Here is a 15644-nt window from a genome sequence, read left to right as displayed (position 1 = left end):
TATTATTAATCTTGTGAAAAGACAAAAGGGACTTAGAGGAGATTACATGGTCTGAATTGGGAAAATAAAACGTACAGGCTTTGGAAGGTCTATCATTGCAGATTGCCAGAAGTAATTCGTCCTTTCTACGCTTGATATTGGAAAGAAACAACTGCTTTTGTTGGGCATTTCCGGTAAAAAAGAAAAATAACAAGTTCCCTACATATGGGTTTAAGCAACCATGAAAGCAACCACAGAAACAGTACCAAACAATAATTTAATTAAGCAAAAATAATGGCTCTGCATAGACATCTATATTTTCAACATTCCTTTGTGTACTTTGCATGTGAGAATCATCTAATGATCAACAAAGTTTTCTGGAGAATTGTAACACAGTGGTTAAAACCCCTTTTTCTCTCATTAACTACAAACCCTATGGTGAACTAGGACCCCCTGGAATCCTAGCCTGTTCACAGACCCTCTATTTTCTCTTCAGAGATTGCTGAGCGTGTATATGAAAATACAAACTGCACGGACTTATTGTCTGCAAGAAAAATGTCTGTAGATACAGGGGCGGATCCAGGATTTTTCTTAGGAGGGGGTGCACTCGTCTCTTGCACTACTTCAACACCAATAAACCACATAGTTTTTTTTTTTTGCAGAATACCAGTTGTATTAGAAAACCGCAGGTCATCTCAGGGGGGTGCGCACCCCCTGCACCCTCCCCCTAGATCCGCCCCTGAGATAGGCTACTAGAATATTTTCTTCTCATGTGCTAGCAAGTTGGGAACAGGTCGAAATATTGTACATGAAAACACTTTGATAATAAATTTTTCAGAAGTTCAACTTACTTATTGTTCTTCGAAAAAAAATATTTACAACTCCACTATTCTGTAACATTTCCATTGTCATCAAATTGAATTAACTGGTAGATAGATTCACACACATAATAAAGTTTCTTAGATGACAACTTGCCACTTCTAAAATAAACAATCTTTTATTAAAATCTCTGAAATAAAATAATAAATTATACACATCAATCAATAACTCTACTGATATCAATTTCTTCAAAATGTATTCTTTGCTAAATAGCCTATTATTTTATTTTAGTATTGTTTCAGTATTGGAGAACTATTTAGCAGTATGTACATTTTCTAAAATACATAAATCTATCCTTTTGTTATCTATCAAATAAACAATGATAAAGGCAGGTAATATAACAGAAGAAAATTTATCTATTTACAACCATACGTATATAATATTATTTTAAAACATCCCCTTTCACATAATTGCATTATCATAAAATTCATAATCTGACTTTTCCTTACACTGTAGACACTTCTGAACAGCATCATCCACAAGCTCTCATAATTTAACTAACTAAATGAACAGTTTTATTTTCCAGTGGTTGCAATTATCTCTATTATAATAAAAGAAAACAACACTTCTCACCAAAAGGTAAAGGTAAAAAAGGAGTGTGGGTTGTGGTTGGGGTAAAATTTTTAAAAAAGCCATTATTACTTCATAAACAGTACAAAGGGCAAGAGTGTCTATAATCTAGTTAGTTTCTTGGTTATGTGGATCGTTTTAATCACCAAGTGATCTAAATACAAAAGATTGACAAGACACTGAACAATAGCCACACAGCAACACAAGCGAACCAATGAATGCAGGTTTCTGCAATACCAAGAAGCACCTGTAATCTCTTTCTCATTTGAAGCTTTTGTGGCCCTTCAAAATACACAGTTTGTGTTTAAGATGCCTAAAGATTCTTGGCTGTGTACTACATTTTTTCACTTGCAAGCAGAATTCAGTAGCTCTCTGGGGCACAAATAAAATGTCTGGCAGTGGGAGGACAATGTTCCCATAATTACAGTTGTTAACACCTTGATAAGATGCTTAAGCAGCAAATTGTTGTGGGGACGTTTTGTTATAAATAAGTAGAAGATCATTGATAAGAATGGATTTTAAGGCAATATCATCCTCAATATCTTCTTCAGCTCATTTATACACATCTGTCCACTACAATCTGCCAAAAAGACCTTGCCTTCCCCCACAAATTGGTAAATAGAGAGATTAAGTAATGAGAACACTGATACCCCGGATGTCATGAACAGCAACTGGAAGTTCTATGTTTCGCTTGGTGGATCCCTTCTGTTGCACACAACAAATCTGAATGCCTTTGTTTTATCTCCATGAATTTGTTGAGTCAGAGCACTCAAAGAGAGAAAAATCAACTTCTGGTTGCCATTTTTGACATCTGGGGTGTCAGCTTTCTTGATGCTTACGGTCCCCATTGACTTTCAACAAGGTACAATTACGTAAACATGTAGACTACATTTCCACATACAATTATTATCATCTCAGCTCCACATGTTATTTTAAATCACTATTATTAATTTTTTGTAGCACATGACTGCTCCCTCTCTGGCCTTCACTCTCTATTTGTATGCCGTCTTAATTACTTTTGCTCTATTCTTTGGGTTGATCCTCAGCTTGGAGTGCTTCAAGAGAGAGCGGAGGTGGCAAGGCATCATGGGACAGATGCTGAATAGTCTTGTTGGCTCTCTCATACATTAAGCCTCCTTTTGCCTCCATTTCCCTGAACAAAATAATGCAAAAAAATTGTATACTGTAAATGACATTCAGCATGGTGGCTATTTGTGTAGAGGAAGGGATGTAATAAAGCAACAAAATCACAAAAATGTATTTTCTACACCTGCTATATAGATCTGATTTGGGATTTTTTCAAGCTGTAACAAGAATTTTCTTTTAGTATCTCCACTGTCACTGGGATGCAGCTAAGGAAAAGCCAAACAGGCCTTTTTGTTGGTCAAAGCAGCTTTTTTACTCAACCAAACTTTCAAAATTACTTTATGTCTTTGTTTTCTAGGACAATTTGAGCTGGTGAATGGGTCTTTTTCGGCCGGTGAAATTGGCCGGCTGCCGGCTCTTAGGGACATCCCTGCTGTCATGTTCATGTGCTAAAACGAGTGGTCATCAAGTATTAAACAAGGTAATTTTTTTGAAGTTTTTACAAACCAACTAGTTCAAAAGGTAGATATAGTGCTAAAATGTATATACGGGATAGTGATTTAACCAGTAGATACTGTGGAACCTTGATTTAACGAAGGGCCAAGGGTCTGACAAAATTTGTTCACTATAAAGAGGTTTCATTATATTGAGGTTCTTTTTCGTATATTTTATCATTTACTGGGGTAAAGAAAATCGTTTGTTATATCGAGGACTTCATTATAATTATAGAGGTTCCTTGACTTGAGGTTCCACTGCAGTGCTGTCCTACGTTTGAATGGGTGGGGCTAGGTCTGGGGAGGGGGGGGGGTGGTACTCTCTGTAATGTCCTAGACAGGGGGGCTCCGCCCAAATGGTGTACAGTGTTTTCAGGATTCAGGTATATGAAGGGTAAGCAATTCACTTAAGAATGAAGATCAGGGATATCTGTCAATGTAGTCTCTAAAAAGGACCTAAAAGAAAATAAGTGCATTTTCTGGCTGTGAAAAAAGACGGGAAAACTTCCTGGTTTAGTGATTTCAACATATTTAAAAGATGGTGCATTTACAGAAGTTAAAAGGGATGCAGCATTCTAAACTAGTATGTGAAAGGGGTACAATTTGTCAATAAAAGGTTACCTTTTCGGTCAAAAATGGTATATACATGTAAAAAGGGAAGGGGTTGGACCTCAGGGTGGAGCCGTCCTGTATAAAATTTTTTTGAGTACCCCCTTCCCTGCAGGTTGTTTCAGTAGAGAGGTGACTGTATGGTTGCCAACTACACTTTGAAATCTCTTTATTTCTGACACATTCAGGGAAAACCTATTAACCTGTACACAGACATTGTTTATGTTTATTTTTCTTTTCATACCCCCTTGCACTGGCTGTCAATAAATCTCCTGTTCTTTTTACTTTTTATCATGCACACGCTCAGTGGACTTTGAAGGAAAATAGAGGGTCTGTAAACAGGCTGAAAATCTATTTAATATTGAATCATTCTAAAGCGGGTGTACCTTGTAAATTCATCATGATTATCAATGCCATCCACTGTTGGAACTTTTGAGTGTGGTGTTTGTGTCAACTTTCCTGTTTCATCTTCACTATCATCATCACCAATGGGTACTGGACGAGGTGAATGTCTATGTTGTTTTGGTGAAGACCTAAAACAAAAGAATGATAATGATGACATTCATTAAGAGTCTATCCTGATAACAAGGTTCAAAGCAGGGGCGGATCTAGGGGGAGGGTGCAGGGGGTGCGCACCCCCCGCCCCCCCTGAGATGACCTGCGGTTTTCTAATACAACTGGTATTCTGTAAAAAAAAACTATGCGGTTTATTGGTGTTGAAGCAGAGCAAGAGACGAGTGCACCCCCTCCTAAAAAAAATCCTGGATCCGCCCCTGCAAAGTATCTTTGTTGGGGAGAGATTAATATCATTTTGTATGGATATTTATGTATTAGAAACCCATGTTGACATTTAAGGGAAAATTTGGCAGCAATCTACTTATCACGGTTGCACTCGGATTACACCACAAAAATTGACACTAAAGTGTTAAAGCAAACTCAACATTTTGAGATAAAATATAGAATCGATTCACAAATTGATAAAACTGTTTGTCTTTTATGTAAACCACTAGCATTAATGGTTGTGCCAATTCATTAAAACAAGTGAACGTTATTCAAACATTATATAAAATAATGAAAAGCTAGACAAATTAACAGAAATCAGAATGTTTAGTAAGAAAGGGGGTGGGGGAAGTGGGCACATTGGAGCAGCACAAAATAACATCTTAGCTTTAATTGCGTGTGTGAGAGTCCATGGATTATCACACACCCTAAAGCAAAATTATGGGCACACTTAAGTATTGGGTAATATAGGAACCACAGTTGTGAGCTTTCAGCTTTCCTTTGAGACTATCTAGTTTATTTTGTTCTCTACCACCACATGATGATGTACAAGTTGAACTTACTTCTCCAGAAATCCTTGAATTCCAGACTTTGCTGCACTCAAAGAAGCTGTCAGTGATGCAAATAAACCAGATTTTCTGAGACAAACCACAGGGAATATATATCTTTAGTCATTACACATCAATACTGAATCCTAGCCATCCTCAGAGACCCAGGGGCAGCTAGTCAGGACGATAGAATGCTGGTGGTGAAAGTTTACTGTAAGGTTGAGGCGAGCCCCTTCCGAGGATGAATCCTAGCATAAATACATGTACAAAACAAGAGACTGAGAAGCTTGATGGAATAACCCTGCATAAAATACATGTGATATACACTGTAAGTTTTCCTCACTATTTTAAATTTTGGCCAAAAGAGGGGTCTATTTTATTCGTTTGTTTTTGAGCGAAACACTTGTTAGGTTTTTTTTCCCCATTTATGTTTACTACATAACATTATTTGTACATTAAGGAATCCTGCAAGTACATAGTGATATTAGCAGTGCGACCGGGAAAACCGTGAACACTTGAAATATCTTAGGAATGTTTATTCTGTTATGACCAATCACAGCAAAGATCAGGTTATGTGAACTGGCCACAAAACCACAAACTAAATTAACATTCTTGCTTGCGGTTTAGTTTTCTCACACCTGATTGGCTTTTCTCTTGCAAGACAATAACATTCCCGAAAAATTTCTAGTGTTCCCGTTTTTCCCAGTTTGAATGTAACTGGAACTCAGTTCACAATTGACCACTCCAGAAAATACCATAACGTACCATAATGCTTTTTGTTTGTCACCCCAAAATACTACGTAAGCATTGTCTTCTATTTCTCTTGGGAGTTAAAATGGCCCCAAGAGAAACTGAAAACAATGCTTATGCAAAATTTTGGGGTGATAAACAAAGAGCATTATGGTATGTTATGGTATTTTCTGGAGTAGTCAATTTGTAGAATGAAGAAACCCCATTCTTTCTATTATATATAAAAATATGGTTAATAGTATAGACAAAGTTAAAAAAATCACTCCATGAAAGAGACACATTTCCTTGTTACATCTGCACTATTTTGAGAAAGTGAGGGAGAATGGAGGATATCGCTAAGTTGAGTGGTGGTGCCAGTTTGGTAAAAGGAGTGAAACTGGGATTATTTTGTAGCCTGAGAAAACAGCTGTCATTTTGCGATGCCACCACTGGTTTCCCCACAAAATGACGTCTGAGAAATGAGCGCAGAAATTCCATACTGATGATGTGTCACTACCCAGATCTGGGTACTGTTTCTCATTGGTGAAAGCAAATTTCCCAGGTGGCATGACCAATCAGAAGCAGACCTGGGTAGTGACATGTCATCAGTATGGAAATACTGCGCTAGTTTCTCAGATGTTATTTGCAAGGAAAAGAGTGAAGGGGTCATGAGATGTTGGCTGTTTTCTCAGGCTAGATTATTTGGGGGAGAGTACTAACAGTGCATGCCTTTGGGTAGATTTTCAGGATACCCACATAAGAAAAAATACCGAAAAGAAGTACAGTCAAAACTCTTTAGAGCAGCAGGGGGTACAAAGGCAATAATCATATTATTAGTGTCTACATATTAAACAGAGGTGTCTGTGCTGAGGTGGAGAATTTGGGAAGTTTGATGTCTTTGGGACAAGGAGAACTATCTGTAATAAAGGGGTGTTTGTATAATGGGGGTAGGGATTGAACAAAGTTTGGTATCTTTGTGACCAAGAGAACTGTTTATAATAAAGGTGTTTGTATTATGGAGGTGTCTGCAAGGAGAGGTTCAACTTTATCACCATCAAGGAATCATTTAATCAGTTGTGTGTGTTGTTAGTTGGATCCAACTTTGGTTGTTAACCTGAACTTCTTACCTTTCTGCTTTATCTTTAGGATTACTTTCTTTATTCAATTGAAGGTTCTCTCTTGGCTCTTCATCTTGATCTGATTCTTCATGACTTTCTGTCCTCTGAGACAGTAGCTTCTTTTCCTCAGCTTTGGCCTATAAAAAGAGTAACACATTCAAAGCCAGTTCTGGGATTCTCAGCCATTCTTACTGTCAATCTGAGAAAACTGTGAACACCTGACAAATTTCAGGAATGTTGATTGTGTACTGGCCAAATTATCACAATAAAGTTCAGCATACTCAAGCAAACCTCAAAACTACAAACTAAATACCGTTGCTGTTTGCGGTTTAGTTATCTCGCGCCATAGTGGCTTATTTCTCACAATAAATAATATTCCATAAATATTTCTGGTGTTCACGATTCTGGGAGTTTTAAAGAAAAACCAGATAATCTAAAAATATAAATTCAACTTTTAACTCTTAAGGGGAGCTTGGGGTGGAAGGGGGGGAGAGGGGATTGGCCAGCATGATGTCAGGCATGGGACCTGGCCATTTGCTGGATTTGTTTCTGGTTAACACCCTTCAGCTTGACTAGATCTCTGCTGAGCCAGTTGGTCTACTTTCTCTCAGTTGTGACTTATATAAACAAGATTGTGTGTCATCTAAATGACTGTGGACAAGTTAATTGCCTGGACTACTTGACAACTATCTGGAAAATCAATAATTAAAACAAGTTATGTACCCTCAAGCCTCGGACAGGTCCTTTTAGGAGGGATATGTTATGTCCCTACTGAATTTTAAAATCGGTCATTTCTCGTATTGAAGATGAGGCCATGTCACTGGCAGTATTTTCTTTATGTATTTGAGATTTTTCTCATCGCTGTCGCATTTTTGATCCATCTTCATGTCGCTTTTTCAAGGCTATGTGGCTTGTTGGAATTTAACCCCAACCAGGCCACCATAGAGGCATTTGAGTGCCTGTAAACTAGTTGGATCTCCATTTTTTGCATTTCACTTCCCCCATCCCCAGAAGAAACATCTAGTGCATCTTGAACTGTTTTAAATGAACCCATCCCATTGATTACCACATAACAGTGTCATACTGCTTAGCAGTGCTTCAAACCAGGGGCATAGCCTGCCCATAGACCTGTACGCCTGGGCTTACAAATTCTTGGTTTGATCATTCTATCACTAGTAATAATTAAATTATGCATTATTGGGGTGAGAGGTAAAAGTGTTGGTGAAGTCAGACTAGTCATGCGTGTAATTTTCAGGATATGTGGAAATGAAAGTCAGCCAGGCCTACAAATAATCGAAAGAATGGCTACACCCCTGCAAACTGTATGTTACTGCCTTTAAGACTCACAGTAACAGTTAAAAGAAGGGAGCTTGGAACATTTTTCATCACATTTCGACAACAACGAAGGCAAAATTACTGACAATAATGTTTAAAAACAAATGGTCTTAGACTATTATGGTTCATCTAGTGTAAATGACAAAATACTTAATACACAGTATGTTAAATTATTAGTATTTAGTTCAGTCTATGGTATGTTATATAGATATATGTACTGACAACATTAGCTGAGGGGATGCATTTTATGTGTGAAAAAATAATAAAAAGAAAATTCCCATTACTGCCATGAGTTGAATCTAAAAAAAATTAAACAACCAACTTGCGCTAATTCTATAAATTATATCTGGAATAATCCAAATCAAAATCCAACTTAAAGAAATGTGGTTATAAGTTGAATGTAATAAACAAGAAACAATATGTACATGGAAAGAAGGATTTATAAATGCAAGCTATTCACCAATGGATAAGACAATGGATTATTAAAATATATAAATTTTTCACTCTGAATAGAGATGAATATCCATACCATAAATCTGCAGAGATAAATGAAATAAAAAAACTCTTCAAATGTATAAAATAATGAAGCAGCAATATTATGTATGTACACAGCTGTTCAAGTTGTCAGTATTCTAATTTCTGTTGGTGACTTGTAGAGCTGAGATTAGATGCCAACTTGCTAAGTTCAAGAGACCCTTGATTGCATACTTGTTCCCATGACAATTTTGACCCAATTGAAAAATTCAAAACAAATTTGAATGCCATGAAAAATATTAGGAATTTATTGCAAATTACTAGGTTAACATAACATTGCATTTTGAACAAAATATCAACTGAGGAAGAAAAACAAGACAGAAGAATATAAAAGGAGGGCATAAAATTTACACTATAAAGCCTGATTACACAGTATACTTTATTCTTTATAAGACTGCCTCTTGCTTGTACACTGAGCAAAAAAAGTTGTGTCCCATAGCCTGGGGCTAGTGGATTTTGCTATCAGGCTAGTGAATTCGGTTCTCAACTTCAACAAGTGACGTTTTTCAAAGAATTCAGATTACAGAAGAACTGTGTAATAAAACAGGCTCAACAAAAAAACTTTTTGGGGCTAAGTTAAAATGACTTTTGGGCTAGTACATGCTAGCTATAGCTAGCCCAAATGGTAAGTAGTAAAACTGACTTTCTTTGCACCTTGTTGTATTGAATTCAATTTGATTTTCATGACATTTTAAAGCTAAAAAAAGTGAGTAAATTCAAAAAGTGTTTTGATCAGCACTGCTTGTTTTGAAATGCTTTTTTTCAGTCTGGTTTAAACTCCCCTGGATATAAGCCAAAAAATGTTTTTTCATTTTTGGTGTCTCTTTTGGTTTCCAGTTTTTTTATTTTATTTTTGCTGGGGAATTCAAAATACAATATTTCATTCTTGTTAAAACTAGCAACGGACACCCAACATTGTCCTAACTTTCCACAACATTTAACAGTCACAGAGTTGTTTTACAGAAGTTGACAATACACATAAGGGTGGCAATAAGTAGGCTGAGTGCCCAATCAGTGGAGTTTAACCCATTCGCCCTAGAGATTTTGCTGAAAACCTGTTTTGAAGCTAGTCGAGTGGTTTTCTGGTCACTGGGTTGTGCCATAAAGAGCTGTTTACAGGTCATACACTTGGCGGCCTTCTGATCCAGATGTATAATATTAGCTTTCTAAGTTCGGGTATCCGCAGAAAGCAAAATTTTGAGATAGTTTATGAGTTTAAAAGTGACACAGCAGTCTTACTTTTCGCTTTCTCTCCTCTCCTCTTTTTTCGCTTTTGTTGCCTCATTTTTTTTTCTCTTGCTGGGCATTTAGTAGGCTTCATTTTGGTGGGAAAAGTTTTTAGGAAAGCTTTTACATGTAGGATCTTTGGATTTGATGAAAGGAACGGTAGGTGGGTAGTGGAACAAGATCTTCAAGGAAATTATTTTTCCAGTCAATTTTTGTTACATGCTTTTTTGCTATGGTTTGAAAGATCTCTTCACTCTGCACAAGTTAGTAGACAAAGTTGTCCTTGACCATTAAAACTGATGTTGTCACAAGCGGTAGAAAGGACGTGGATCCGTAAGGGCGGTTATGGGTGGCTCAGGAATGAATGGGTTAAAAAGAAGTATCTGCTATATTACCGAGCATAATTACAAAAAAGATTAAAAAATAACTATGTGCCTTGCTGACAATAATTCTCATAAAGCACAATGTACATGTATGTAATGCAAGGCTGTCACTAGGATTTCAAGTCACTGGGTAATTGCAACAAGGTTGGCAGGGAATCAGACAGCTAGAGATTTAATTATTTTGTTCCATTTTGTTCCATTTTCCTATACAAAAATTGATGGGAGTCATGTTCATAGTACGGCCCCCACCTCTTAATCAATATAATAATGACAGTTCTGCTTATGGTTAAAGGACATAAACTAGACTGTTAATTTTAACAGTGTCATACATTAATAAAATATTATTCTTGGTGTTATTAATAAAAAGAATTTTTGTTTAACGCAAATAAGACCATTATTTATCTCTCTTAAATAAATGATGTTATTTCTATTGTCAATACAAAAAGCTATCATCACTTTCACCTTGCAGTGCAATTTACAAGCATGAAAATAAAGTGCTTTACCTCTGTCTGAATTCAGATTGCATGTTATCTCGTGGATGTTAAATTTTAAAAGATAACTCACCATATTTATTGTTTTTCTAAATAACAACATCAGTCTAACGCAGCTAGAAAGTTAATAACATTTACTTGACATGGCTACTATCTAAACAATGCTTTGTATAGAAAAAAAATTTCCATGTTGAGTATTTGAGAGGCTGGAACAGTAATCCGCTAGGACAAAAAAATTCATATCAAAAGAAAAGAAAAATCAATAACTACATGTACATGTAATAATAAATGCCTACCATTAGTGATGACATTTTGCTTTGTGAAAGATTTTTTCCTGGGTACTTCTGTCAGTAACTTGCAAACCTCTAAATAAATTTTTATGAAAATTTACTCCTTCCTTCTCATGCCAACTCAAACACCATTTTTCCTGTTAGCTCATTTTAAATTTCCTCCTTTATACAGCTTTCAAGGTTTGTCATGGACCACCGAGAACATCTGACAATATGTGAAGAAAACAATGTTATTATTTCTGTCAGATAAAATGGATCTCTTCCTGTTATCTTTTGCTTTTTGGACAATATAACCTTGGTAAAATTTCTTATCTGTCAGTGGGGGCCGTTTACCCAAAACAGCTCATGTGATGTTTGTGGAAAGTCTTTTAGGATATTTATAGAAACTGAAGAGACCAATAGACTTGAGGCAACATGTTTCATTAATTTTAACAAATTTGCATGGGAACACCAACAACGATGGATATAAAATTATTTTTAAATGACAATTCTTGACAGTTAATTTTATCATTGATTATACATGTAAATTGAAGATGTTCTCATAAAAAATTTAGAATAATTTCTACCATAAGGTTTTTGGAACGGTTTCACAGGTCAGAATAATGTTAAAATAATGCTCCAACAAAATAGCAGTATTTTTCTATTTGATTCAAACCAACAAAATAAGGAAGTGTCAAAAAATTTCATGAAATCTGCATGTAGTTATTGTTCATCAAAACAGATTAGAGTATGATAAGAGTTTAAAAAAAGAAAATTCTTAAAATATGTATAAAAATAATAGAGGCATGAAGCAATTTTTTGTTGTGTACAAAGATTACGCCAATGACTGTTGATAGATTGTTATTATGACTAAAAAATAAAAAATGTAAAATTCCACAAAACAATAACCCCTACTTATTACTTTGCATAATTTTAAAAATTTATTATTTAAACCAACTGTCAGAATGTGACACTTCAATTTACACAAAGTCAATAAAAATTTAATGTGTCAGACAGGCATAAAAATTAATGCTATGCAATCAGTGTAAAATAGATCAAAAATGAATACTGAGTATGCCTGCTATTTTTCATAGGTTTAAGCCACTTCAATGTTTTTGTTTCTTTCAAGTCACATTAATAATCATAGCTGTATCATTTAAACAACATGTTTCTCCCTTTGAGTTGAAATTAAAAAAATCACATAATTTGTGCAAAATAATCAGAATGTATTGAGATGACAAATGAATATGGCAATTTATCCACAAAACTGGTGGAAAGTGCTTCTTGATAGCCTAAATGTAGCTTTAGGTAAATTTATACCGCTGGGTCAGGTTGTTTACAGCTGGGTTAAGATAACCCAGGGTTAGTTTGAAATTTGAATTCAGGTATGAAAGCTTAAAAAGTAAATTCAGTTTAATTCTTTTTGTCATCAAGTTGATGATTGGATGCTCTTGAAAATAGAAAATTATCGAGAAAATGCTTTTGAACAAGAGAAAAAGAAATCCAGGTTAAATTTAACGCTGGGTTAAGCACTAATTGGCCTTCGAACAACTGAGCCCTGAACAATAACTATACGTACATTTTTTTGTACTACATGAAGACAAATGTGAAGGAGTATATCTTTCTTTTGTTTGAGTGATAGATTTGCCAATCAATATTTTTCAATTTGCTCTATGTTAGCTTATGATCAAAGGGACAATCTGTCATTCAATCAGGCAAATCAGGGGTCAATAATAATTATTTTTCCACACGCCAAAGCATCATTTTGTAAACCTTATGTTTTAGATCCAGAAAAAAATATACATTAAAAAGGCCACACCTTTTTTCATTGTAGAAAATGCTGGAATAGAGGCCATGAAACTTCAATTTTCTAACCAGGACTAAACAGATCTGCATACATGCAAATGTAATCAGGGGTTTCATTAAGAATTGCAGTAGCAGGAGAAGAGTGTAAAGTAACAGGAGAATATTTTGAAAGGGCGAAGCCCTTTCCCGGAAAGAGCTTGAAAATGAGCCTTGAAATTTTACATTTTAAACCCTGGTGAGATGGCTTATCCTACTGTCTGATAGCAAATTTTGTTTCTCGTTACTGCCTCTGGGAACAAAAACGCTGCATACCTCTACATGGTTTCAAAACATTTTTTCTTCAAATTAACAGGCATATTTTAAAATTATGATAGACTTCTAACCCTGTTACACATAATAACAATAATAATAATATCTTAATAATATCATTGGTGATTCCAGTTAATTACCTTAAGTTTGTTATGTTGATGTTGGATCACACTCAGTTCATACTTAAGCTTTTCATCCATTTCAACCATTTTTGTATTAAACTGCATCATCTGTTAAAATTAATGGTTTCTTATGCAACTGTAGATATCCATTTGTATTATTTAATGTCCAAGTATATCTAATAGAAACAACTGTTGTAACTAGTTATTTAAAGTATTTCCCCTGCAATTGAAGGGCCCTACACCATTCAATGTACTGAACCTACTATTATTAAAATTAAAATTATGGCACATGTATTAAAAGATATAAGTAAGGACACAAGTTTCAACTAAATAACAAGGCAGGTTAACCGCACAGAAAGGAAAAAGTTCCTTTTGTGTGTACACCCTCAATCATAGCCTGCGAAAACAGCCATCTCTCCTTGCTCCTTGCCACTAAGGAACTCATCTGACACGAACCCGTGTCAAGCAGTGGGCGTTACCAAGCAAGTGTCCTGTTGGTGTCCACACATTATAACAGGTAACACTACAACGCCATGTTCACACTACATAAAATTTTTCAAAAAAATCTATCAACAGGAAACCATTTCTAGTGTAAACAACGTTTTTTACCTACACTGTGCCAGAATTTTCTCAAGTGTCACCAGACATCAAAGGTGCTGTCAGGAATATTTAGAGGCCTACAATTTTTTGTCAGGTGACAAAAAATCCTTTGTTTCTTGATTTGAGAACACAACAATTTCCTTTAATTAACATTTTTGGTCACACAAAATTTTTTCATACATGTATCTCGGGTGCAAACAAGGTTACAAAAACAAAAACTTGGTAACTACAAAATTTTCAGTGTTTTTGCAACTGTCAAACTCTTTTTTTTGTTGCAGTGCAAACAGAGCCTAATTTAAAGTTTATTGAATAAACAACTTATACTAACCTCAGTTTCACTGGAAAACACCACACCCTTTGAAGAAACATAAAAGCCATTCCTAAGCCTTCCAAAGTTGCTGTATATCGGGTCAGGTTGACCAACACTATTGCCACCCAATATGTCAGACGCTGAACAAAGTTTCTTGTTTGAAACCAACAATTTTTTATCCTCCACTGGAACCAAGGAAAGTACTTCAAAAAAGTGTTGTCTCCATTTTAATTCACTCAGTCCAACAGGTTTTGTTTGGAATGAGCTTTGAAGAAGTCCTTTCCATTTGTAAATGGCAACCTCTCTTTTTGCTATGCATTCAGCTGCCATGGTTTGGCTGCAGGTATTTCCATGTGAAGTACTTCCACTACAGCAACTTTCACCATCGTAAAGAAGTAAAAACAACCCTGGCACACGTTCTTGCAAAGAAAATTTTTTAAGTTCTACATGCTTCCCCTTTTCTTGATCAATAGCCAGAAAAGAGTCTTCAATCACTGACTTAACGGCATCATGATCTAGATTTATCCCAAGTGCACTCAGGTGATTGTATTCCTTGAAGGGTGACCACTGGAGATCTCTCTAAGGGGAAAATAACAAGACTTGTAGCATGCAGTAAGAAATAGGGAGCTTTAGATTCTAAGATGAGTACGACAATGAGTATGAGAAACTAGTGCTTGCACATGAACCAGCGTCATTTTGGCAGGAAAACATGGAAAACGTGGTAGCCGTCGTCAATAATTATACTATGAGTTTTAGCGAGAATGTCAAAGTGGCAGAAACAAGTTATCAAATGTTAGAAGTTTTATCACTTTGTGATCGGCAGAGGGTGTAACCTCCTTCACTAAAGGTAACAGTGCTAACTGGAAAACTGGCAGGCCCAGACAGCGCTACGCTGTCGCTAAAATTTCAAGTTGCTGGGTATATATATGTGCAATTAGCAACTAGAAAGTACTTTTGGCTCTATTTTCCTGTTGTTTCCTATGAAAGTAGCTGGAGCTCACACTCATAGTAGCCGGGGAAAATCCTCGGCTCCGGGCTCTTGGTGACAGCCTTATCCAGAGGAGCCACTGATAAGGACATCAGGATCTGAGGTGCACGGCTCCTCACATTCCACGATTGTATTTAGGTATTTTATAGCGTTACGGACTCAAAACAGGTTTTTAAAGTACAATAAATGTCGAAATACAAGTAATCCCAATCGATACTAAGGTATTAAGGTTGAAGTGGGGTGCATAAATTAGTAATACAATGCACTGTACTCACTTCATCAACGTCACATTGGCCATCAAGCTCATTTTCCTCGTCAGTGTTGCTCATTTAAGTTTGAGCAAGAAATTTCTAAGTATTCCCCCTACATCTTGCGCAGGAAAAGCATGTTTCCACTTTCAAAGAAGCCAAGAAAAGATCTTGACAGGCGGTCAAAGCGCCAGCTTGCACGAAATGTCATATTCTAAATTCTGCGCCTG

General features: G+C 36.0%; 1 protein-coding gene across 2 annotated transcripts; it reads right to left on the bottom strand.

Moving 5' to 3' along the window:
* Window positions 1-955: 955 nt before the first annotated feature.
* Window positions 956-15621, bottom strand: LOC140937053 (uncharacterized). Of its 2 annotated transcripts, XM_073386583.1 has the most exons (7): window positions 15442-15621; window positions 14197-14757; window positions 13287-13376; window positions 6802-6929; window positions 4961-5035; window positions 4004-4150; window positions 956-2581 (listed from the first exon to the last, which is right to left on the bottom strand). In XM_073386583.1, exons 1-7 carry the CDS (start codon window positions 15493-15495, stop codon window positions 2452-2454), a joined length of 1185 nt encoding a protein of 394 aa, XP_073242684.1. In that variant the 5' UTR covers window positions 15496-15621; the 3' UTR covers window positions 956-2451. The 2 variants fall into 2 exon arrangements, with proteins under 2 accessions (XP_073242684.1, XP_073242685.1); XM_073386584.1 differs by lacking the exon at window positions 13287-13376 and having other exon boundaries at window positions 15442-15619.
* Window positions 15622-15644: the final 23 nt, after the last annotated feature.

The sequence above is a fragment of the Porites lutea genome, chromosome 5, assembly GCF_958299795.1.
Source record: "Porites lutea chromosome 5, jaPorLute2.1, whole genome shotgun sequence".
Classification (NCBI taxonomy): Eukaryota; Metazoa; Cnidaria; class Anthozoa; order Scleractinia; family Poritidae; genus Porites; species Porites lutea.
This window is presented reverse-complemented; position numbering and strand designations above follow the sequence as displayed.